At 44.7% G+C, this 24,584-nt stretch overlaps 1 protein-coding gene across 1 annotated transcript in view; it reads right to left on the bottom strand.

Annotated features, from left to right (window-relative positions):
• The window catches only part of LOC141201356 (retinol dehydrogenase 7-like), a 92,388-nt gene that overhangs the window by 26,535 nt on the left and 41,269 nt on the right, over positions 1-24,584 (bottom strand). Inside the window, exon 2 of the mRNA XM_073663368.1 lies at positions 15,061-15,394. Within this exon, the coding sequence (XP_073519469.1) occupies positions 15,061-15,373 (313 nt within the window). The 5' untranslated portion in view covers positions 15,374-15,394. The remainder of the gene's footprint in view (positions 1-15,060; positions 15,395-24,584) is intronic.

Below are 24,584 nucleotides of genomic sequence, written 5' to 3'. Positions count from 1 at the left end.
GCTGCAAGGCAGACCGCTGGGGCTGATGGTGTGTGCAGCTTAGGTAGTGTGACTCCCCACGGGAAGAGTGCAGCCCCAGGGCAGAGAATGTGGATGATGGGAGGGATGGTGCACGGGCGTCCCAGCACTAGTAGTGCTGGTGCGGCGACGAAGCACAGAGACGTGGGATTGCAGTTCAAATGCTTTACTCACAGTTCTTTATATTCTTAGTCATTCCGCCGGCAATGACAGCCCAAGCCGTGCTGCGTCCACGAGGCAGGGGGCTCGGTCAACCCCCAGGTAATTCCAGAGTGTGGCACAGGACTCCCTTCTATTCCTTTCTCTGGCCGTGCCCCACCAGTGACGCTACTTTTATCCAGCTGCCTCGGGCCTTCTCTTGGGAGGGCTTCGTGCTCACCTCCCTGACCCTATGTGGTGTGCCTTTCTAGCAGGTGTAGTGAGGGGTCGCACCAAGATATGATCACGACTGCCAGTCCTGGGTTGAGGATTAGTCACCTCCACCAACTTGGGATCCGGTACCCTGTTCTGCCAACCCGTCACCCGCAATCTCTTGAGCCTTTGGGGTTCCTTCTGCCCTCGTGTCTCTGGGCCTCCCTTGGTGTTCTGTTCCTTTCTTCCTTTCCTCTCTGTTCCTTTCTGTTTCTGTTCTCTCTGCTGTTTCTGGCCTTCCCTCCAGGCCTGCCTCGTGGAGCTGGGCCCAGACTGAGCCGGAGCCCCCTGTCAGCCCTCTCTGGCTGAACTTCTCCTCTCTCTCCACTCAACTGAACTAAACTCCCCTGTCCTAAGATGGTGCCCACCTTATATACCTCCCTCTGTGTATGAGCCCAGGTGACTTGCAACCAATGGGCTCCTACCTATGCCCAGAAACCCAACCCCTATCTGCTCCTACATTACTGGGTTTTCCTCCCCCCTCCCCACTCCAGCCAGGGACAGATGCTGTCGTGCCTGCACTTCTGTCTAGTGGGAGCACCGTTGAGCTGTCCCTCGGAAATGGGGTGTGTGTGATGCATGCAGCTTACTGAGTCTTGGTCCACACTCCATCCTTACCCGGGAGTGGAATATCACACCTCTGGTTTGAGGTGCAATACCCCTGTAGCGGCCGAACCCTCGGGGCGCTACATTTGTGCGCCTTCGCAGGCAGGGTCCTCTCTCATCTTGTACCAGTCGGTGACCCCTTTTCACATGTAAGTGCCACAGAATAAATGTCGCTGTAATAGTAATAATAATTATAGTGCTTATACTCTGGGTAAATTGATCGCACTTTCCAGGTGTCTGCCCCTAAATTGATGTGTTTTGGCAGCTTTTGGGCCCGTTTGAAGATGTTGTATATGCTTTTTTTTCTGTCCCCCCATTGAATCCTATGGTGTTCAGCAATGTTCGACAAATGTTCAACGGATATTTCTTCGAATATTTCCAAATCGAATATTGAAATGTTCGCTCATCTCTACTAACAAACGGAGCAGTAAAAATGGTGCATTACATTGCATTTCAAGCAAATATTCAGGATTAAGAGCAAAAAGAATATTAGTCCTGATATCTAGGGCTATGGATATCAGTAACAGCGGCAGACAGAACATGCAATGGACCCTATTCTGCTCTATACACTGTCCACAAACTCTGCCTGCCTAACTCCTGCTATCACCAGGATTGATATGCATCTGAATTAGTCCTTAGAAGGACTGTTAGTTCAGATGTATATATGTATTGCTTTGGAATACCTATTACCTAACTAAATAAATAGCCAATTCTCTCCCTAGCTCAGCAGCACCTCTCCCTACTCTGCCTGACTGAAGGGTAGACTGTGACGAGCGTAGGATCACCGAGTCTTCTATAGACCCGATGACACAATGCGGCCAGCCAATCACTGTAATGTCACAACCAACATGGCTGCGGCATTTCAGTGAGTGGCAGGCAATTCCCGCATGTTTATTTGCTGTCTAAACAGCGCCAAACATGCGGGGTGGGGACTCAAGCTCCCACCTGAGCTTCCAGGAAGTACTTGCCGAGCATCTCGAACAGTGAGATGCTTGGACGAGTACAGAGCAGTAGCGAGCATGCTCGCTCATCACTAGTTTTGATGTCTTTCTGGGAAAATCCTACTTGTTTCCAAAGCGAATCTGTCAGTAGAATCAACCCACGTAAGCTATCTACATGGGCATGAAGGTCATAGCATAGAGTTGAATAAAATTATACCTTAATATCTGTCATTGGATGGTTTATTGCAGAAAAATCCATCTTTTTCTTTATATGTAAATGAGCTGTGAAGCTCCCTGTGCAAGACACAGATCTCCCTGAAAGTCTGCTTCCAGAACTTGCTTTAAATTAAAGGGGGCGTTACCAGTGTGAGACATAATAACTGAAAAGATAGGAGAGGGGCGCAAATAGTGCCGTTACCTAGTACAATTAAAATAAATTTATAGCAATGACGCTCACCTTATTAGGTTGTGAATATGCACAACTCATACGTACGCCTGTGCTGCAGATGACCCAACCCTTCCTGGGTCCGAAATACATCAACGTGTGGATGAAGAAAAAACTGTGTCCAATTATCCGCACTTCTCCATACCAATAAGGATTCAGTGTCCGAAGATTAGATTAAATCCATTTATTATAAGCTAGGTCAAACGCGTTTCACAGACATCCAGTCCGCTTCATCAGTGAATATCTAATACATGAAGCTCCCTTATGCACACCTATATACAAACATTCTCTAAAAAGGAAAAAAAAATGCAAACTTGGCGCCAAAAAACAGCTTGTCCGTATAAAACTACTGCCCAAATTAGTGCTATCTGAATCATCTCTTTCTTGCAATTTCATAAGTATATAAATTGTAATAATTTTAAATAAATTAAAATCAGAAAATCTTTCTTTGCTCTTTTTTATGTATATATGTTCTTTGTGAGCAACCCTATCAAAAAAAGAAAATATTATTTATTGGGCTACACTATCCCTATATGTGTTCAAACCTATGGTTCCTAATTGGTCAATGTTTATGTTGTAGTCACTTTTCGGAACCACCACTCTGTAGGTGCTAATACAGCCCCTGGAAAAAAATATGGAATCACCGGGCTCGGAAGATGTACATTCAGTTGTTTAATGTTGTTGAAAAAAAGCAGATCACAGACATGGCATAAAACTAAAGTCATTTCAAATGGCAACTTTATGGCTTTAAGAAACACTAAAAGAAATCAAGATAAAAAATGTGGTACTAAGTAAGCGTAATTTTTTTCAGACCAAGCAGAGGGAAAAAATTATGGAATCACTCAATTCTGAGGAAAAAATTACCGGGAAAGTCCACCTAACCACGGACACGTGGACAAGTGATTGTGGGCAGGGACGGTACATCTCGCTGACAGCACACTGGGTTAACATAGTGGAAGCCGGGACCCAGTCGGACCTTGGGACGGAACACATCCTCCCGACGCCAAGGATTGCGGGCCCTAGGTCAATCAGGGTTGCCCCCACTGTCTACAGCTCCTGCACCTCATCCTCCTCAGCCTCCTCCTCCTCTTCAGCCTCCATCTCCGAAATGACCACATCAGTCACAAGCTGGAAGCACTGCAGCACTGCCTCGGCCAAGCGGCAACAGGCTGTGCTGAAGCTAATATGCTTAGGTGACAAACCACACAATGCTGAAGAGTTGTGGACAGCTCTGAAAGAGCAGGCAGATCTGTGGCTCACACTGCTGAACCTACAGCCAGGCATGATTGTGTGTGACAATGGCCGGAACCTGGTGGTGGCTCTGAGGTGAGGCGAGCTCACACACGTACCATGCCTGGCCCATGTGCTTAACCTCATGGTTCAGTGGTTTCTCAAATCCTACCTGGAGCTGCCGGATCTGCTTGTTAAAGTACGCCTCCTGTGTGCCCATTTTAGAAAGTCGACTACAGCTTCCGCCACCCTTGTCGTGTTTCAGCAGCGTTTGCTGCTTCCAGCTCACAGACTGGTATGTGATGTCCCCACGCATTGGAACTCTACACTGCAGATGATGGGAAGGATTTGTGAGCAGAAGAGGACAGTTGTTGAGTACCAGCATCAACAAGGCCGTCGGTATTCAGTACAGACTCCACACATAAGACCTCAGGAGTGGACATGGATGTCAGACCTATGCACCATCCTCCAAAACTTTGAGGACTCCACCAAGATGGTGAGCGGCAATGACGCCATATTTAGCGTCACCATCCCGCTTCTCTGCCTTCTCACAATCAAAGAGGATGCATTGCAGACGGAGCACAATGAGATGGAGCAAGGAACCATACATGGTGATTACACACAGCCAAGCCTCATCTCATCCCAACATGGATTGGGTGACAATGAGGAAGAGGAGGAGGAGGAAGGACAGGAGTTAGTTTCTTGCAGTATAGACGGTACTACCTGCACAGCTGTCATACCGTCTGTTCAGCAGGGATGGCCAGAGGACAGAGAGGAGGAGGAGAGCATGGTCAGTCATCCTCTTGGGGAGGACACGGAAGTCTTGCCTGTTAGTAGTCTGGCACGCATGGCTGAGTTTATGTTACGCTGCCTTTCCTCGTGTTCTCAAAATTTTGGGTGACAGTTATTACTGGTTGGTGACACTTCTGGACCCACGCTACAAGGAGAACTTTATATCTCTTATTCCTGAGGTGGACAGGTCTACAAAAATTGGGCTGTACCAGAAGGCCCTTGTTGCGGAACTATTAAAAAAATTCCCATCTGAAAACGCTCGCGGCAGAGGGCACACTTCGCTGGACAACCAAGGAGTACAGGCGAGAGAGACACAACTTCAATCCAGCAGAGGCAGGGGAACACTGTCAAAGTTCTAGGAGAGTTTTCTCAGACCCTCCCATCGCACAGGCCCTGAGGCTTGGGGTACTCTCACAAGGAGTGGAAGATGCTGAGGGAGTACCTTGCTGACCGCACGAATGTCCTCCGTGATTCCTCTCTGCCTTATAACTATTGGGTATCCAAGCTGGATACGTGGAATGAACTGTCTCTCTATGCCTTGGAGGTCCTGGCTTGCACTGCCGCCAGCGTTTTATCAGAGTGGGTTGTTAGTACCGCTGGTGGAATTATAACTGATAGGCGCATCCGCCTGTCAAATGAAAATGCTGACAGGTTCACTCTGATAAAAAATAAAAAAAAAGTCTGAAATAGCATGACTACTCCACACCACCAGATGACAGCAGCACGTAAAGTGTTTTTAATCTTCAATATTTGAATGAGTCCCTACAGTTGTTGCCTTCAAGATTATATGGATGACCCTCCTTGTATTTTTTTCTGGCTTTGCACTGTGTGTAAAGACTTTGAGTGTAGAAGTACTGCAGCTACACTTTCTTAATTTTTTATGAGGCACTCCAATTGGTGCCTTCAAGGGTGTATGGATGACCATGCTTGTAATTTTTGGCAGGCTTTGCACTTAGTGCATAGCCTTTACGTGTCTGGGAGTACCACTACATGACAATTTGAACAGTATCTTAGTCCCTCTTTCATCAAATTTTTGTCAGTTCTTGCTTCCTTCATAAATTACACTGAAATGTCCAATTTTTTAATACAAATGGAAATTTTGTTTTACTTAAATTATTATTTTTTTTTAATTATTAAATATTATTACTTTTTTAAATTTTGCCTTATACACAAATCATTATACAGGAAAGAATGTTTAACATTTTTTCTCTGTAAACTTGAATTTTTCGTCAATTTTGAATGTTTTATTGTCAGTCCTTAACCCCTTAAGCCCCGCGGGTGGTTTGCACGTTAATGACCGGGCCAATTTTTACAATTCTGACCACTGTCACTTTATGAGGTAATTACTCTGGAACGCTTCAACGGATCCCCCTGATTCTGAGATTGTTTTTTCATGACATATTGTACTTCATGATTGTGGAAAAATTTCTTCGTTATCACTTGCGTTTATTTGTGAAAAAAATGGAAATTTGGCAAAAATTTTGAAAATTTTGCAATTTTCAAAATTTTAATTTTTAAGCCCTGAAATCAGAGCGATATGTCACACAAAAGAGTTAATAAATAACATTTCCCACATGTCTACTTTACATCAGCACAATTTTGGAACCAAAATTTTTTTTTGTTAGGGAGCTATAAGGGTTAAAAGTTGACCAGCGATTTCTCATTTTTCCAACAAAATTTACAAAACCATTTTTTTAGGGACCACATCACATTTGAAGTCACTTTGAGAGGTCTTTATGACAGAAAATACCCAAAAGTGACACCATTCTAAAAACTGCACCCCTCAAGGTGCTCAAAACCACATTCAATAACTTTATTAACCCTTCAGGTGCTTCACAGGAATTTTTTGAATGTGGAAGAAAAAAATGAACATTTAACTTTTTTCACAAAAATGTTACTTTAGACCCAATTTTTTTTATTTTCACAGGGGTAACAAGAAAAAATGGACCCCAAAATTTGTTGTGCAATTTCCCCAGGGCACGCAGATACCCAATATTTTGGGAAAAAACACTGTTTAGGCGCACGGCAGGGCTCGGAAGGGAAGGAGCGCCATATGACTTTTTGATTGTAAAATTTGCTTGAATAATTAGCGGACGCCATGTTGTGTTTGGAGAGCCCCTGTGTGCCCAAACTTTGGAGCTCCCCCACAAGTGACCCCATTTTGGAAACTAGACCCCCCCAAAGCACCTTTCTAGATGCATAGTGAGCACTTGGAACCCCCAGGTGCTTCACAAATTGATTCGTAAAAATGAAAAAGTGAAAAAAAAAACACTTTTTCATTTTTACGAATCAATTTGTGAAGCACCTAGGGGTTCCAAGTGCTCACTATGCATCTAGATAGGTGCCTTGGGGGGTCTAGTTTCCAAAATGGGGTCACTTGTGGGGGAGCTCCAATGTTTGGGCACACAGGGACTCTCTAAATGCAACATGGTATCCGCTAACAAATTGAATGGAAAATCGGCTCAAATTGTTAGCGGACACCACATTGCGTTTGGAGAGCCCCTCTGTGCCCAAACTTTGGAGCTCCCCCACAAGTGACCCCATTTTGGAAACTAGACCCCCCAAGGCACCTTTCTAGATGCATAGTGAGCACTTGGAACCCCCAGGTGCTTCACAAATTGATTCATAAAAATGAAAAAGTGAAAAAAAAAAAACACTTTTTCATATTTATGAATCAATTTGAGAAGCACCTGGGGTTCCAAGTGCTCACTATGAATCTAGATAGGTGCCTTGGGGGGTCTAGTTTCCAAAATGGGGTCACTTGTGGGGGAGCTCCAATGTTTGGGCACACAGGGACTCTCTAAATGCAACATGGTATCCGCTAACAAATTGAATGGAAAATCGGCTCAAATTGTTAGCGGACACCACATTGCGTTTGGAGAGCCCCTCTGTGCCCAAACTTTGGAGCTCCCCCACAAGTGACCCCATTTTGGAAACTAGACCCCCCAAGGCACCTATCTAGATTCATAGTGAGCACTTGGAACCCCAGGTGCTTCTCAAATTGATTCATAAATATGAAAAAGTGTTTTTTTTTCACTTTTTCATTTTTACGAATCAATTTGTGAAGCACCTGGGGGTTCCAAGTGCTCACTATGCATCTAGAAAGGTGCCTTGGGGGGTCTAGTTTCCAAAATGGGGTCACTTGTGGGGGAGCTCCAAAGTTTGGGCACAGAGGGGCTCTCCAAACGCAACGTGGTGTCCGCTAACAATTTGAGCAGATTTTCCATTCAATTTGTTAGCGGATATCATGTTGCATTTGGAGAGTCCCTGTGTGCCCAAACATTGGAGCTCCCCCACAAGTGTCCCCATTTTGGAAACTATACCCCTCAAGGATTTTATTAAGGTGTATAGTGAACATTTTGAACCCAGAGGTACGGCACAGAATTTGTTTACATTAGGTCATCATATTGAATAAGTTGTCATTATTCTTGAGCGCAAGTGCTCACTACTTGAGTTTGCATCGGGTACTCAGGTATGCACCATGTACAGCGTGTGCTCGAGTGACATGCTAGAGTCCATGCTCCGCATGTTTCACGGTTATTAGACACCCAAAAAAAAACATGCGGGGATCGCTCGTGCATGGCAGGCAATCCCCGTAAAGCTTTTTGGCCGCGAAGCATATGGGTCAGAGACTCGAGCATGTCACTCAAATACCCACGATACTCAATGCATACCAGAGCACCCGATGCAAACTCAAGTAGCGAGCACTTGCTCTCAACACTAGTCGCCATATCGTCATCTTTTTTTCTTACTTTTGAAAAAAATCCCAACCCCAGCCCTAACCCTAGCACAACCCTAGCCCTAGCACAACCCTAGCCCCAGCACAACCCTAGCCCCAGCACAACCCTAGCCCCAGCACAACCCTAGCCCCAGCACAACCCTAGCCCCAGCACAACCCTAGCCCCAAACCCAGCCCTAGCCCCAAACCCAGCCCTAACCCTAGCCCAATCCTAACCCAAGAGTTTATTTTTTACGCTGTTCCTTGTGCGGTATAAGTGATTAGACGACTTTATTCTTCGGGTCGGTGTGATTACAGCAATGCCAGAATCATATGGGGTTTTTATGACTGACAGCTGTCACACACTAAAAGACGCATTTTTTGTAAAATCTAGTTTTTGCATCGCCATATTTTGAGAGCTATAATTTTTCCAGATTTTGGCAGACAGTCATGTGATGGCTCGTTTTTTGCGGGATGACTTGACGTTGTTATTGGTGCCATTTTCAGGCACGTGACATTTTTTGATCGCTTTCTATTCCGATTTTTGGGAGGCAGAATAAACAAAAACCAACAATTCAGGAATTGTTTTTTTTTTTTTTTAATTCTGTTCCGTGTGTGGTAAAATTGATGAGGTATCTTTATTCTTCGGGTCAGTACGTTTACAGCGGTACCACATTTGTATCATTTTTCTATGTTTTGGCGCTTATACACAATAAAAGCTATTTTATAGAAAAAAATATTTTTTAGCATCGCTTTATTCTGAGAGCTATAACTTTTTTATTTTTCGGCTGATGGAGCTGTGTGGCGGCTTGTTTTTTGCGGGACGAGATGACGTTTTCAGTGGTATCATTTTTATTTATATGCGTCTTTTTGATCGCGTGTTATTCCACTTTTTGTTTGGCAGTATGGTGATAAAGCATTGTTTTTTGCTTTTTTTTTTTTTTTTTTTTACAGTGTTCACTGAAGGGGTTAACTAGCAGGACAGTTTTATAGGTCAGGTTGTTCCGGACGCAGCGATACCAAATATGTGTACTTTTATTGTTTTTTTTTTTTTTTTTTTATAATAATATTTATTGATGGATACATTATATTTTTATTTTTGGTGGATTATTTTTTTTTATTTTTTTTTTATATTTTTGCAAAAATTTTTTTTATTTTTTTTTCCACTTTCACACAGTTTATACACTTTATTACTTTGTCCCACTCTGGGACTTTCACTTTTTTTTCTCTGATCGCCTGCATGGCACAGGAATGCAGCACCATCCCCATGCCATGCAAGCTGTCAGAAATGCACAGTGTGAAGATTGCTTGGAGATGCACTGCGCATGTCCAAGCAATCTTCCTGCTGTCTGGTGACCCGGATGTTGTCATGACGACATCGGGTCGTCATGGCAACACCCGGTAAGCCTTTGCAGACTGCGCTGGAAGCCGGAAGAGGTGAGTATCGGCGATCACCTCCCCTTGCCCCCGCAATGCCGCGATCGACTTCGATCGACTTCGATCGCAGCATCGCGGAGGTTAATATGCCGGGAGCGGTGCAGGACCGCTCCCTGCACATAGTACCGGGTGTCAGCTGTGACAATCAGCTGACACCCAGCGGCGATCGCGCCCGCACAGCCTGTGTGCGCGCGCGATCGCCATGACGTACTAATACGGGTCTGGCTCTTAAGTCCCAGGGCACAGACGCGTATTAGTACGTCAGATGTTATTAAGGGGTTAAAGTGGAGTAAAAGTGTGACGCCATTGTTCTCAGCAGCGATCTAGGAGTCAGAGATGCTTCCAGGGGTATCCCCCATGCTGTTCTCCTTCCAGTCAGTACTTTTTCCATCCATTTCAACATTTTCACTATCCCCCAGATAGGGTCTGTAGGGTCTGCCGGAAAAATGCTCGGATTTTACATTGACTACCATTATACTGGTTATTCGAAATGAGCATCCAAGCATTAGGAATTGCTCAGTCCAAGTAACGAGCATCCGAGCATTTTAGTGCTTGCTCATCCCTAGTATTTAATCTACCTTCAAAGTAACCTGACTGGGCTTTCACTGTTATATTATACAAAATTACTAGGACTTACCAACCTACTTTTCCATTTTTTTCAGGAACGACCACATTGACTTCCCCACAAGCATACAGCACATTCCTCATAGGGCTATAAAAAGGCCTAGGTGTATAGTGTACTATTGCTGACAAACATTGAAAATGGTAGTGATTGTCTCAGTCTGTGAATAACAATACAAAGATTTAAGTGATAGGTAGGTGCTGGACACAGGGCCGCCATCAGGGCATACTGCCCTTACTCGTGTAAGGGGCCTGGTGAGGAGAAGGGCTGGGACGTGGCCCCCCCTCTGCTCACCGGGCCCCAGTGAACTGAACTTGCCTCCTTGGAATCAGGTTCACTTTAAATCTATTGCCATGTGGGAGTCTTCCTGCATGGCAATAGTTAACAGATGCCATCCAATCACAGGCCGGCAGCTGACATCAGCCCGTACATCGCTGGCGTATGACATCAGTGCCGGCCTGTGACTGGCTGGTGTCCACGCTTCAAATCGATGGAGAGTCACCGCTGGATTGGTGGCAAAGTAAGGAGAACTTTTTTTTTACTTTTTTGTGAAGCCGCACCGTGGGGGCACAATGGGAGATGACATAGGGGCACAATGGAGTCATGGAGGCAGAATAGAGAACACATGGGGGCAGAATGGAGATGACATGGGGGCAGAATGGAGATGACATGGGGGCAGAATGGAGATGACATAGGGGCAGAATGGAGACATGGGGAAGAATAGAGATGACATAGTGGCAGAATGGATATCACATGGAAGTAGAATGGAGATGACATGGGGCAGAATGAAGATGACATGGGGGCAGAATGGAGACATAAGGGTGGAATGGGGATGACAAGGGGAAGAATAAAGATCACATAGGGGCAAAATGGATATGACATAGGGGCAGAATGGAGACATTGGGCCAGAATAGAGATGACACAGGGGCAGAATGGAGACATGGGGAAGAATAGAGATGACATAGTGGCAGAATGGATATGATATGGAAGTAGAATGGAGATGACATTGGACAGAATGGAGACGACATGGGCCAAAATGGAGACAACATGGGCCACAATGGGAGATGACGTGGGGGTACAATGGAGACATGGGGGCAGAATGGAGATGATGAGGGGGCAGAATGGAGAAACATGCGAGCAGAATGGGGGCAGGATGGAGAGACATGGGGGAAGGATGAAGTCACATGGGGGCAGGATGAAGTCATATGGTGCCAGGATGGGAGAACATATGAAGGCAGGATGAAGACATATTGGGTCCAGAATGGAGTACATATGGGAGCAGGATGTGGGACATTATTACTGTAGGGGCTAATTAAAGGATATTATTACTTCTGTGATGTATATTATTTTTGAGGATACTGTTTTCAGTGGGGAGGAGGTCCTGTTACTATACAGGGCGACAATATGTCACTTTTTTTCTTCATGTGGTGTAGTGTAGAAGTTGGGGAAAAATTGGGGAATCTGCTCTGGAAACTGCTCTAGATAACTGTTATTTTCTGCAGAGATGAGTCCTGGCTGGATGGTGGTCTGTGTTGACTGAACAAGAAAAGCTAAGATGAAGGACTAGAGACGTCACCGGTGAGTCAGTGTTACCTGTACACCGATACTATACAATACATACTATACACAGGGCTCCTGTGTATAATGTCACTGGTGATCACTGTATTACCTGTACGCTATACACTATATACAGAGCTCCTGTGTATAATGTCACTAGTGATCACTGTATTACCTGTACACTATACATCACCAAAGATTAACCCCAAATTAAATAAGGCGATAAAGCACAAAATAAAAGCACAAATATAAATAAACCAAAAAAAGACACTTTATAAACAAGCCCAATATATTAAAAATTAATCAATTGGAAGAATAAATACAAAACATCTTAAAAACACATAGAACAGTGAGACACACCACTGGAAGAACCTTGGTGGGCAATCCCAAGCATAGATAACAATGTTTAAAGTGCTAATAATTATTATACCATATTATTTTAATTTTATGCGCATTCAGAGGTTAGAAACATACTTCTGTACAGTGTACATACATTTGTAAAGTGTCAGATACCGTATATGCAAATACAGTAGTGCACCACAAAATGGTATGGCACATAGTATATAAAAGCAACAGAGTGCAAAAAAACAAATATCGCTATTCAAAACAATAGATACATTTAGGCTATGTGCCCACGTTGCAGAAATGAAGCAGAAAATTTCTGCTTCATTTCTGCAAGTCCTCTCCCGGAAAAACGCATGCGGAATTCCGCATGCGTTTATCGCGCGTTTTCCACATGCGGAATTGCCTTGCGTTTTTAATGCATTGCACAAGGCAATTCCGCTTGCGGAAACGCTAAATTAATGAACATGCTGCGGATTTTTGAACGCAGCATAAACGCTGCGGAAAAATCCGCAGCATGTGCATAGAACTTGCGGAATCCCCTTGGGGACCATGGGGAGCGGATTACCTAGCGTTTCACATGCGTTTACGCTGCGGAAATTCCGCAGCATATACGCATGAAAAACGCTACGTGGGCACGCAGCCTTAAAGGATATAGAAGGTCAGCAGCACATAATTACTTAAGTAGGAGCTCCAAGGTACCCACCACATGCGACGTGCATTTTGCACTGAAATGCTTTGTACTTAAAGAGCTCCTGTGTATAATGTCACTGGTGATCCCTGTATTACCTGTACACATATACTATACACTGTATATTATATGCAGAGCTCCTGTGTATAATGGCACTTCTGGTAATATTAGTATTGTGGTTTTGAATTAATGATCAGTATTGTAGTAGTCAGTCACTATATCATGGTAATATGTGGTCGGCCATGGTATGGCTATATTTGTTCCTTGTATGTGGTATTATTTGGTCACTATGTGATCGCAATATGTGGTTTGGTCATGGTATGGCTATATTTGTTCCTTGTATGTGGTATTATTTGGTCACTATGTGATCGCAATATGTGGTTTGGTCATGGTGGTTTGGTGATGGTGTGACAATATTTTTCCATTGTATATGGTATTATTTGGTCACTATGTGCTGGTAATATGTGGTCTGTTCATGATGTGGCAGTATTTGTCCCTAGTATGTAGTATTATTGGTCATTTTTAAAAAATGTATGTGACACATTCCCTTAAAGAAAAAGAAAGAAATATATATCTAAAAGGAGTATTGGGTATTGTAAGAAATGCTTAAAAGGTTAGAGTAGAGTAGGGCCCGGCCCGACTTAAAAAATCTTTTGGCCAAAACAAAAACTGCTGGCTATGTATGAGATATGGTTCAAATGGAACTGTTAATGTGTTATTGGTAAGGATGTGGTGCAGAAGAGGAGTTTTTCCAAGAGTGGGCGGTGTGGTTGTGGAAGGTTCGAGAGGTAGAGGCAAAGCTGGGGTGGAGGCAGAGCTAAGGTGGATCCTGGGGCATTGTCTCAAGGGGGCCCAAAAATGTTGCCAGTATGGGGCCCTGAAATTCCTGGTGGCAGCCCTGGCTGAAAATGCAGAGTCAATGTAACTGTAAGCAGATTGACTTTAGATGTGCGTCAATACAGCAACTTAACACCATTTTTACTTTTTTCATTCTTGATGCACTGCAAACAAAATTTAATGTTAGGTTTCCTTAAATTCATGTTTTTAACCCTTTTCCGATGTGTGTCGTAATAGTATGACACACGTCGGCTCCCTCCCGTCACTGGCTAGCGGGTGAGCATTTCTCCTACACACAGGCGATCTGATGATCTCCTGTGCGTAGTACAGGCAATCAGATAATTGCAGCTTCTAATCTCCCATGGAGACTATTGAAGCATGCAGAAAGTAAAAAGAAAATGTTTTTAAAAAAATAAAAAACTATAAAAGTTTAACAATAAACAATAAAAAAAAAATCACATATATACATATTTGGTATCGCCACATTCAGAATCGCCCAATCTATCAATATAAAAAAAGAATTAATCCAATCAGTAAAAGATGTAACAAAAGAAATCAAAAAGCCAGAATTAAATTTTTTTGGTCGCTGCTACATTGCAATAAAATGCAATAACGGGCGAACAAAACATTGGATACATTGGTACTTCTACCCCAAAATGGTATAAATAAAAACATCAGCTTGGCACGCAAAAAATAAGCCCTCATCTAGCCCAAGTTCCCAAAAAATAAAGATGCTGCGGGTCTCGGAAAATAGAGCCATTTTTTTTTTCTTAACAAACTTTGGATTTTTTTTCACCACTTAAATAAAAAGAACCTATACATGTTTGGTATCTACAAACTCGTAATGACCTGGAGAATCATAATGGCAGGTCATTAAAAAAATAAAAACATGGTAAAAATAAAAACAAAACTGTGGAATTGCACTTTTTTTTTCAATTTCACCGCACTTGGATTTTTTTCCCCGTTTTCGAGTACACAATATCGTAAAACCAATGGTGTTGTTCAAAAATACAACTTGTCTCGCAAAGAAATAAGCCCTCACATGGCCATATTAACTGAAAAATAAAAAAAAATTACTCTGGGAAGAAGGGGAGCAAAAAATGAAAGCGCAAAAACGGAAAATGACCCGGTCATAAGTTTTGTACGAAATTTCAGTAATAACATACCTGGTTGTCAGTGGTAACATGTGTAAAGGGAGACAGACAGAAATGTGAGTGCCAGTCTACTGCTCCATAATACAGTTACTAATATCATGAGAAAATCAACAGGACTAATGTGATTTTCTAGGACTAACATTGGAAGCAGCAGATGTGTCACCATTTCTATAAAATATGGAAGAAAGAGAAACCTTTGCTCTACTCCTAGACATCCCCATTTATCCTTTTAAAGCAAAATGGAATAATAATAGATTACCTTTACTTCCAACTGTGGCTGCCACCTTTTCAGCAGCAGAGCTTACACTTTTGCTGTCAGTAACATCCAGTATTATTGTTTGCAGTCTACTGGAGGTCTCTTTCTTTAGGTTCTCAGCCCCCTGATCGGTCAGACAAGCAGCCAGAACCTTCATTCCACGTTTATCTAATTGCTTTGCCAGGAGGTTTCCGAATCCAGTGTCACATCCAGTGATAAAGACGTATTTGTCGGTGAGATTTTCCAAGGTCAAACTTTGTCTGTACCACCTGTACAAGAAGATCAGGCCAAATACCCCCAACAGAAGGAGCCACATGATGGATGATGCAATTTTAACCTGCAATGTAATCAGCAATTGAAGGTGAGTTTTTTTTCACATAACTAAGCAATACTGAAAAAAAATATAAACTAAAATATGATTCCAAGTAAAAGCTAAAAAATTTAGCTTCTGGTCAAAATTATTGAAGCCTACCTGCCCTAAAAGTTCAACACATAACACACGTCTACAAAAAAAATATTTCCAGATACCAACATTTTTTAAATGCATTTATGATATTTTCAGGGTGCTGAATTCAAAACTTCCATTACTTAATTGATTCTAATTTTTGAGATAATTCATCCAGATGTATGGTAAGCTGGGCTGTGGAGTCGGTAAGCCAAACCTGGGACTCCGACTCCGACTCCTCAATTTCCCTTACACCGACGACTCCCACATATATTGCTTATATTTAAGTGAAAAAGTTATTGTAGTACAATGTGAACATCAGACATTTAATCATTTTTATGATACAATTAGCAAGATATTTAGATAGAACATAATATATATTTATTGGAATACAACTTTAGAACACAAACTGTAATAAATTGTAAATATGTAATACACTATGTAATATCGATTATATATTTATATATCTATATATATGTATATATATATATTGTGTGTATATATATATATATATATATATATATATATAACACTATGTAATAAACTATGTAAGTGGAAAAAAACAATTTTCAACAAAAACATACTAAATAACATTTGTGCAGTCTATGAATTTGTTCTAAGAAATAGAATTGCCTCCATCAGATCCTCCATCATAGATGACCTCAAATCTGACCTAATAATTTTAAGGCTAGAGAACAACCTCTCTACACTAACTTGGGTTGGAGGCAAAGCCGTAACCAAATGGGCAACATCTCTAACAATTTCCGGGTATAAAGGAATTGCCTCATGCACAGTCAGTTTTGAAGAACAGTTAAATTTTTCTATTTCTTTGAGAGCAAGTGAAACATTTTGCTGAAATATGGTCAATCTGCTTGCTATAAGAGATGGAGTGAAATCTTTTTCCTTGCGGCAGCGCTTTGACTGATCCATGACATCCAAATACTTGTCAAAGTCAAACTCCTCATCTGATGAGGATGAAGATATGGCAGCAGTAGCACTGTCAGGACCCAAGTCCTCTTGCGCCTGGCAGTCCTCCAGTAGGCCACTCATCCTAAGTGCTACCTCAGTCACAGCTTCTTTTCCTTTAGTAAGCTGTTGATCATCAAGCAGTATACGATGACTTGGGTCCACATAAACAACTGCCAGAAAAAATTATTTTCCAATAGCTGTGTCTCTCCGTTTCATTGAAGCAGAAATGCCATCTGCAATTAAACTTCCTCTTTGGGAGAGGCAAAATAGCAAGTTCTTCCACTCCCTTATGAAAATGCCAGGAGTTAAATCCTCAGCTTGTAATTTTTTAGTCATGGTAAATGGGTGATTAAGCAGTTCCTTCAATTCAGCCACCTGTGTCCATTGACCTTCATTTATGGTTACCTGAGGGTTCGCCATATCTATAAGAAACGTTTTTAGTTCAAGCAATCGCTCAATCATTAAATAAGTGCTGCCCCACCGAGTGGCCTGATCGACAATTGCCCCTTTCCCAGCACGTCTCTTCAAGATGGAATCCATTTTAGGAGTTCTGGCGGCAATAACCAATTTCCTCACTTTTCCAATCAGATTTCCAGCATGTCCCTCTTGCAGACTATCTATTATTGCCAGCTGCAGCGTGTGCACAACACAGCGCATGTGATGAATAGGAAAGTGTTTTGAAGCAGCTTCAACAAGATCATCTATTTCTAAAGTATAATTTTGCTGTTCTTCTGTTGTAATATCTGTTTGTTCCTCAGTTACATGAACAGCACTGTGGCCTTCCATCTCAAACATACTGAATCCTAAATTTTCTTCTAGCTGTTGTTCATTACTCTCATTCATCAGTTTAATTGTACTTATCAAGATAGATATGACTCACCCAGGGGGATATATGGGGGAGACTCTGTACCCGGGCCTTTACCTTCTTTGCAGGATATCAAGGCAGTCGGCTCCTGGGCCCGTCCTCTGGGTCACTCTTTAAAAGGGGGTTTTGTGAACAGTTTGTCTCGTGATGCCACCTGTGGTTCCCGGTAATAAGTACCGGCGCTGCTGCAGACCTCCGGGGGTGATGGGATGGCAGCTGGGATGTTTCTGCTCCCCACAGGCGGAGCGGGTCCCCGGGGCAGTGTTGATGGATGGGATGCAGTTGAGAGATGGCCCGGTCAGGTCAGGGGGAATGATGGACACGCACACAGGGGACTCGCTTCATTACCTTTACTGGTGTAACGGCAGGTATGGTCCAGGGTACTTGCTAGGAAGGGTGCACTTCAGGACTCTCCCCAGTGAGCGGGTATAAGGCCTCCTGATCCGTGTCTTCCTCTCTCTAAGCTTCTGGCCAGCCTGGAACTTGGTCCAGCTTCTATGTTGTGTTGCTCTCTCACCTGACAGCTTGGTAGTAGGACTTTTCTTTGGCAACCACTATCCCTGGACACCAGGGCCTTCGTGGTTCCTAGTCCTGTATTTGATGGTAGCTTCAGGATGACCAGGGGTCTGGAAGCCTCCTGGTATGCCAGTTGTCCCTACTGGGTGTAGAGAACCCTGTAGACGCGGACCCGGTGTCCGGATTGTGTCTTGGGGTGAGCCTGTGATGCTCCTCTGCCCCCCTTAACTCCTCTCTCCTTGCCTCGGCCACACTCAGGGCCCTCAACACAGCAGCAGCTCACGTGCTGCTTCTTCACTGGTCTAAGTGCCAGCACACTGTCTGACTACCTAACTCCACCCTCCGTATATATATCCCTAACAGGGTTCCCTCTGGTGGTATGAGGTGGAAGGGTGGAGGTGTCTGTTTGTAGTGAGGGCCTCTTGTGGAGAAGTCCATCCCTGCACCCTTTAGGATCCTGTGGCACCTGTAGTAGAAGGGTGCCACATCCCCCTTAGTACAATTCAGTACTCCTGGACTGAAGCATTTTAAACAGATAACAACAAGTAACAATAATAATAACAATAACAATGTTACAGTAAGTCCCGTCACCAGGTATCCATTTCACTGATGAAGGTGTAACAAAAGTAGCATGAGGGACCCGCCTGAAAACCCTCAACGTAGGCCCTGGGCGTGGCTACAGGGCATAAGTGATCCAGGTGTTGGACCATGTCTTCAGCCACGCCAAACGGGTTTTTGTTCTGTGGTCTTTTTATGAAACAAATAAGGGGGCACTTCGATAAGTGCAACTATTTACAAGGGAAAGTTTTTGGCTGCTCACAGTCCTCAGCCTACAAATCTTTATACCCTTAAGGGTAACTAAATGCACATACTATTTTCAGTTTACACAAATAAATAACAGTAGGCAATACCCAACTGGGTAACTATTTACAATGTAGAGACTTTGTACTTATTCCCTATACGTGGCAGGGATTTGGGCTTGTGTGCAAAGTGGACCTTCGTAGCACTGGGGTGATACTGGTGTCTGTGCATGCACTCTCTGTTAACCTAACAGATCTACGTGCTGGTAGATTATAAGACTGCCTCAATCTCTCTATGGGACTGGCAAGTACACTGTTTACTAGGCCTTCAGGCTCTGCCTCAACAGGTGATCCTCCTCTTACAGAGGACTCTTCTTGTTCCTGAGCAGGTTCTTCTAGGGCGCCCACAGGTTCTTCTTGTGGTGGAGGTTCTTCTGGTGGTTGACAGAAGTGTATTACTGGTATAATAACTGCTCCATCAAGTTGAGGCCAGTCCGCAGGGAAGTCTCCTAGAACTGTATGAAGTACATCTTCCTTGGGTTTCTCTGGTATTACAAGAGGTGCTTCTTCCTCCTGTGTCTTCAGTAGACCTGGGCACAACTTCAAGTGGTCTCTCGAAACTGTTGCGGTCGTCTTACCTCCATCCTTGCTGATCAGGCAGGTTTTGGTGTTGTCGAATTTGGAATTTAACACCGTGTAGGGCTCTCTTTCCCACTGGTCATCGAGCTTGTGACCTCTTCTTTTCCACTTGAGCACTATTTCTCCTGGTGCCAAGGGTTCTGCTGGTGCATGTTTGTTATACTGCTCTTCTTGTCTTTCCCTCACCTTGTTTAGACTGTCTTCGACACAGGCCTGTACTTTCCTGTGCTGCTCTTGCTGACTTGTGTCCCAATCTTCAGTGGACGTATCTGCAGAAGGTTCTACCACTCAGAGCTCCAGATCCATGGGCAATTTTCCAGGTCTTGCTCTCATGAGGTATGCTGGGGTACAATTAGTAGAACTCACGGGTATGTGGTTATACAGGTCCACTAGGTCAGGTAGCTTTTCTGGCCACTGGTTCCTCTCTTCCAAAGGTAGGGTTTTTAACAGGTCTATAACGATGTTATTCATTTTCTCGCACATACCGTTGGTTTGCAGGTGATATGGCGTAGTCCGGATCTTCTTACATCCATACAGGTGACAGAATTCCTTGAATAGCTCAGCTTCAAAAGCAGGGCCTTGATCTGTTAGCACCTTGTCTGGATATCCATGGGGTCTGCAGAACTAAGCTTGGAATGTTTTTGCTGCAGTTTCTGCTGTCAGATCCTTGACAGGGGCTACCACCAGGAACCGGGAACAGTGATCCACCATGGTCAGGGCGTAGGAGTAGCCTGATCTGCTGGGTGACAGTTTGACGTGATCCAGAGTGACAATCTCCAGTGGTTGGGTTGTTTTGATGGACTGCAAGGGTGCTTTCTGGCTGCCGTAGTCTTTTCTTCTGAGGCTACAGGGCCCACAATTCCGGCACCACCTTTCTATGGAACTCCGCATTCCAACCCAATAGAATTGGTCCTTCAGCAGGGTTTCCAGCTTCTTCCAGCCAAAATGACCTGCTTGGTCATGATAGGCCTCTAATACCATCTGGATATCCGTCCTGGGTACAACAATCTGCCACACCATTTCATGGGTTCTGGGGTTGACATACCTTCTGCACAGCTTTTCTCTGTAGATGAACAGCGGGCTTCTCTCATTCCACAGGAGTTTGGCTTGTGGAGGAGCATCCTTCTCCAGGTGAGAACCTTCTTGGGTTATCAGTCCTTTGATGAGGCTGACAACCGGGTCACTGTCCTGGGTCTCCTTCCAACTGTGGTGAGGTAAAGGATTCAGCGTCCTACCATGACGTCTTCTGGAGGCGTGTTCCTCATGGTCCACTCCGCTTCTGTGGAAAGCAGGTAATTCAATTTCTTCTATGTCATCCACTTCATCCTTGGTGTCTGACTGGTGGGGCATTCTTGACAGGGCATCAGCATTGATGTTCTTGTGACCTGCCCGGTACTTGATTGTGAACTGATAATTCAACAACCTGGCCACCCAACGCTGTTCAATGGCTCCCAACCTGGCTGTCTCCAGGTGTGTCAAGGGGTTATTGTCGGTAAAGGCTGTGAATTTAGTTGAGGCTAGGTAATGCTTGAATCTTTCAGTGATAGCCCAGACCAAGGCCAGGAACTCCAGCTTGAAGGAACTGTAATTCTCCGGGTTGCTCTCAGTAGGGCGAAGCTTCCTACTGGCATAGGCAATTACCTTTTCTCTGCCGTTTTGCTTCTGGGACAAGACAGCTCCCAGTCCCTCGTTGCTGGCGTCAGTGTACAACAGGAAAGGTTGGCTGTAATCGGGGTAAGCCAGGATTTCCTCACCGGTTAGGACTTCCTTCATTGATGCAAAGGACTCAGTCTGCTCTTTGCCCAACTGGAATGGGGGACTTTTGCCTCTTTTGGACTGTCCTACCCGGAGATCTTGTAGAGTCGCCACCTTTTTGGTATAGTCCTTAATGAACCTCCTGTAGTACCCGACCAGTCCCAGAAATTGACGTACTTCTTTGATGTTCCTTGGTTCGGGCCACTTCTGGATGGCAGTGACCTTTTCCGGGTCCGGTGCTACTCCCTCTGAGCTGACCACGTGTCCCAGGTACTGAACCTTCTGTTTGAGCAGGTGGCACTTGGAAGGTTTTAGTTTCACCCATACCGGGACAATGCCTTAAATACCTCCGCCAGGTGCTTCAGATGGTCTTCATACGTCCTCGAGTACACAATAACGTCATCCAGGTACAGCAGCACTGTCTCAAAGTTCCGGTGTCCCAAGCAACACTCCATCAACCTCTGGAACGATCCGGGTGTGTTGCAGAGTCCAAATGGCATGCTGTTGAATTCGCACAATCCCATTGGGGTGGTGAAGGCTGTCTTCTCCCGGTCCTCCGCAGCAACAGAGACTTGCCAGTACCCGCTAGTGAGATACAATGTAGAGAAATAATTGGCAGATTTTAGTGCAGCCAGGGATTCCTCTATACAGGGCAAAGGGTATGCATCCTTATGTGTTATTCGATTAATTTATCTGTAATCTACACACATCCTCATACTACCATCCTTCTTTCTGACCAGGACCAGGGGAGCTGCCCAGGGGCTACAGCTATCCCTTACCACCCCTGCCTTTTTCATGTCATGCAACATTTCTTTGGCTTTTTGGTAATGTGCTGGTGGTATGGGTCTGTAACGCTCCTTAATGGGTGGATGGTTACCGGTGGGTATGTAGTGTTGTACCCCTTTAACCCTTCCAAAATCAAGTGGGTGTTCATATTCCTCAACCACTCTATAAACACCGTGTTTCTGATGGACAGGAGTGGCGTCAGTCCCAACATGGAGCTGTTGACACCATTCCTCCAGCTGAGCTTCGGAGTCATTGTCCTCCACTGTATCCGGTGGGGTCAAGGATTCCACTGTGTGTATGGCATCATTATTCACAGTATACAATCTGACAACAGTAGCGTATCATGGCAATTTAACTTCCTCCTCCCCACAATTTAGGAGACGTACGGGTACCCTTCCATTGCGCACATCAACTACCCCTCTAGCAGTTAGGAGTGTAGGTCTGTGTTCTGAATTGATGGGCTCTACTACCGCCTGGTAGTTCTGTCCCTTGAGACCTATTGCTGCCCTACACCAAAACAGCATTTCACTCACTGGGGGAATCACAATGGGTATCGGATCCGTCACCCCTACATTACCAATCTCACCACCTGTTAGCTTTACCTGTTGCTTGTACAAGAGGGCGCAAATTTCCTCCTGGAGCACCTTCCTCTGCCCTGGTTTGACAGTGTCAGCAATCTGTTGGAGTAAGAACAACACTTCTCCCAAACAGTTACCAACAACATTTGTACCAAGTATCATATATGGATTGGTATCACCAGGGTTAGATTCTATAACAATCAGTGCTTGGTCCTTTAGTTCCACTCTCCCCACCTTCACTGTCACGCCCTTAACCCCTACTAGGTTAAGAGGAAGGCCGTTGGAGGCATACACAGAGAGATTTGGGGCTGGCGGGTAGAGTTCATCTATGGACCAGTACCTTTTATAGAGAACATCAGGTATGATGGTTACCTGTGAGCCGGTGTCCAGTAATGCAGGTGTTGCTATGCCGTCCAGCACGATGGACAGGAAAGGCCTTCCTCCTACAAACCGATCGTACAAACTTGATGGGCCTGGTTGATCTACTCCTGAGTGTCAGCCCTTGGCCCCAGGGTTTGCCTGTTTAAAGGACAGATCTGCGCGGTGTGGCCTGCTTTGTGGCAACGGTAGCAGATGAGTTCTCCTGGAGGGCGACGTTGGTCCTCCCACGGGGTGGCGTTGTCCTCCTTCTTCTCCTCATCCAGGGGACATCCTCAGGACTGTCGGCAAGTAGGATCCTTCGATCCGGCTCGGGCTCCGTCTGTAGCTGCAGGGCACTCAGGACAGTGGTCAGAGTTTTACTTAGCTGACGCACTTCAGAGCACAGGCTGTCCAGCTCGCTAGGGGGCGCTGTTTGCACTTTTGTCTCAGCTGCTAATGAAGGGGCAGTGAGTGCTGTGGCCATTGGGGTGGCCCCACCCTGGTAATGCTGGATAGCAGTATCTGATGTTTCCAGGGGCTGAAGGCGCTTAATAGCCATGTCCTTCAGGGTGTCAAAGGTGGCATTTGGATGATCTAAGGCCCAACACCGTACAGTTCTGCTCTCCTCCTGGGACCTTAACCCCTGGATGAATTGTTCTATCAGCATTTTGTTCTCATCATGTATGCTGGCTGGACTAATCCGTTTCAGGGCCCGCAGGGCCTCTTGTAAATGCCAGGCATAGTCCTGGATACTGTCCTCAGGTTTCTGGGTACAGTGGTAGAACCTCATCCGAAGATCTGTCTCAGTGCAGTTTTCAAAGACAGTTTGCAGTCTCTTAAATATAATGGATACTGATTCCTGGTGCTCCGGTGTAGGGAGAAAAACCGTACATTACACATATGCATCTTAAAAAACAGTCCTTTTGAGGACTAACTAATCCATCTACAGGGCTATCAGGCAGGCAGAGTATATAGGCAGTTCACACATTGCACAGAGAGCACATAATAATCACCTACAATATTAGCATTAGTTGTACTTTCACTTTCTCACTTTCTCCAGCTAGGGGCTCAGGAATCGGATCCTGTGCAGGGCAGGCACCCCTCCCCCTCCTCTCTCTGGTAAGATGGCAGAAGACAGGACAGAGGAGGGGAGATTGCCCCCTGCAGTCTGGAGCCGATGCAGGACGGGAGCACTGCAGCATACAAGTAAGTTTTGATAGGTGCGTGCCCCTGCTTCTAGGGGGGGGGGCAGCTGCCCCCCCCGGCCCCTCGCTGGCTACGGCCATGATTCACACACAGCGTTTTTGTGGATCCGTGTTTTGCAGAAAAATGCAGTGACTCTGGGCATCCCAGCAAATTCAATGGGTTTCAAGATATGACATTCAGACACATCGTTTTGTGAGGATTCGTTTTTGGGCTCAAAAACGGATCCTCACAAAGAATGAGCATGTCAGTTTGTGCTGCGTTTTTCTAATCTGCTTTTGCTATTGAAAACATTATCTATGAGCACAAAAACCTTTCAGGTGATGCGTTTTTTTAAAAAGCTGATCTGCTTTTGCAGCTGAAAAACGTATCCTCAAAAAACGCAGCAAAAACGCTGTGTGTTAATGTAGCCTTAGTGTCATGGGTGTGTCGCCACGAAGATCGTCGCGACTACACAGCCTGACTTCTCGCAGCTGAGTTTTTGGTGCTTTGTGTTTTTTGGTTGTGAGGGAGTTAATTCTCTCTCTCTGTGCTTGACGAGGCTCAGCCTCGCCCAGCTGCAGTTAATGCTGCAGTATTGGGATTCCTTCAAATACCTGCTGGTCTGATAG

This window comes from Phyllobates terribilis, unplaced genomic scaffold, assembly GCF_046119375.1.
Source record: "Phyllobates terribilis strain yellow unplaced genomic scaffold, ASM4611937v1 Scaffold_2__4_contigs__length_985480577, whole genome shotgun sequence".
Lineage (NCBI taxonomy): Eukaryota > Metazoa > Chordata > Amphibia > Anura > Dendrobatidae > Phyllobates > Phyllobates terribilis.
This window is presented reverse-complemented; position numbering and strand designations above follow the sequence as displayed.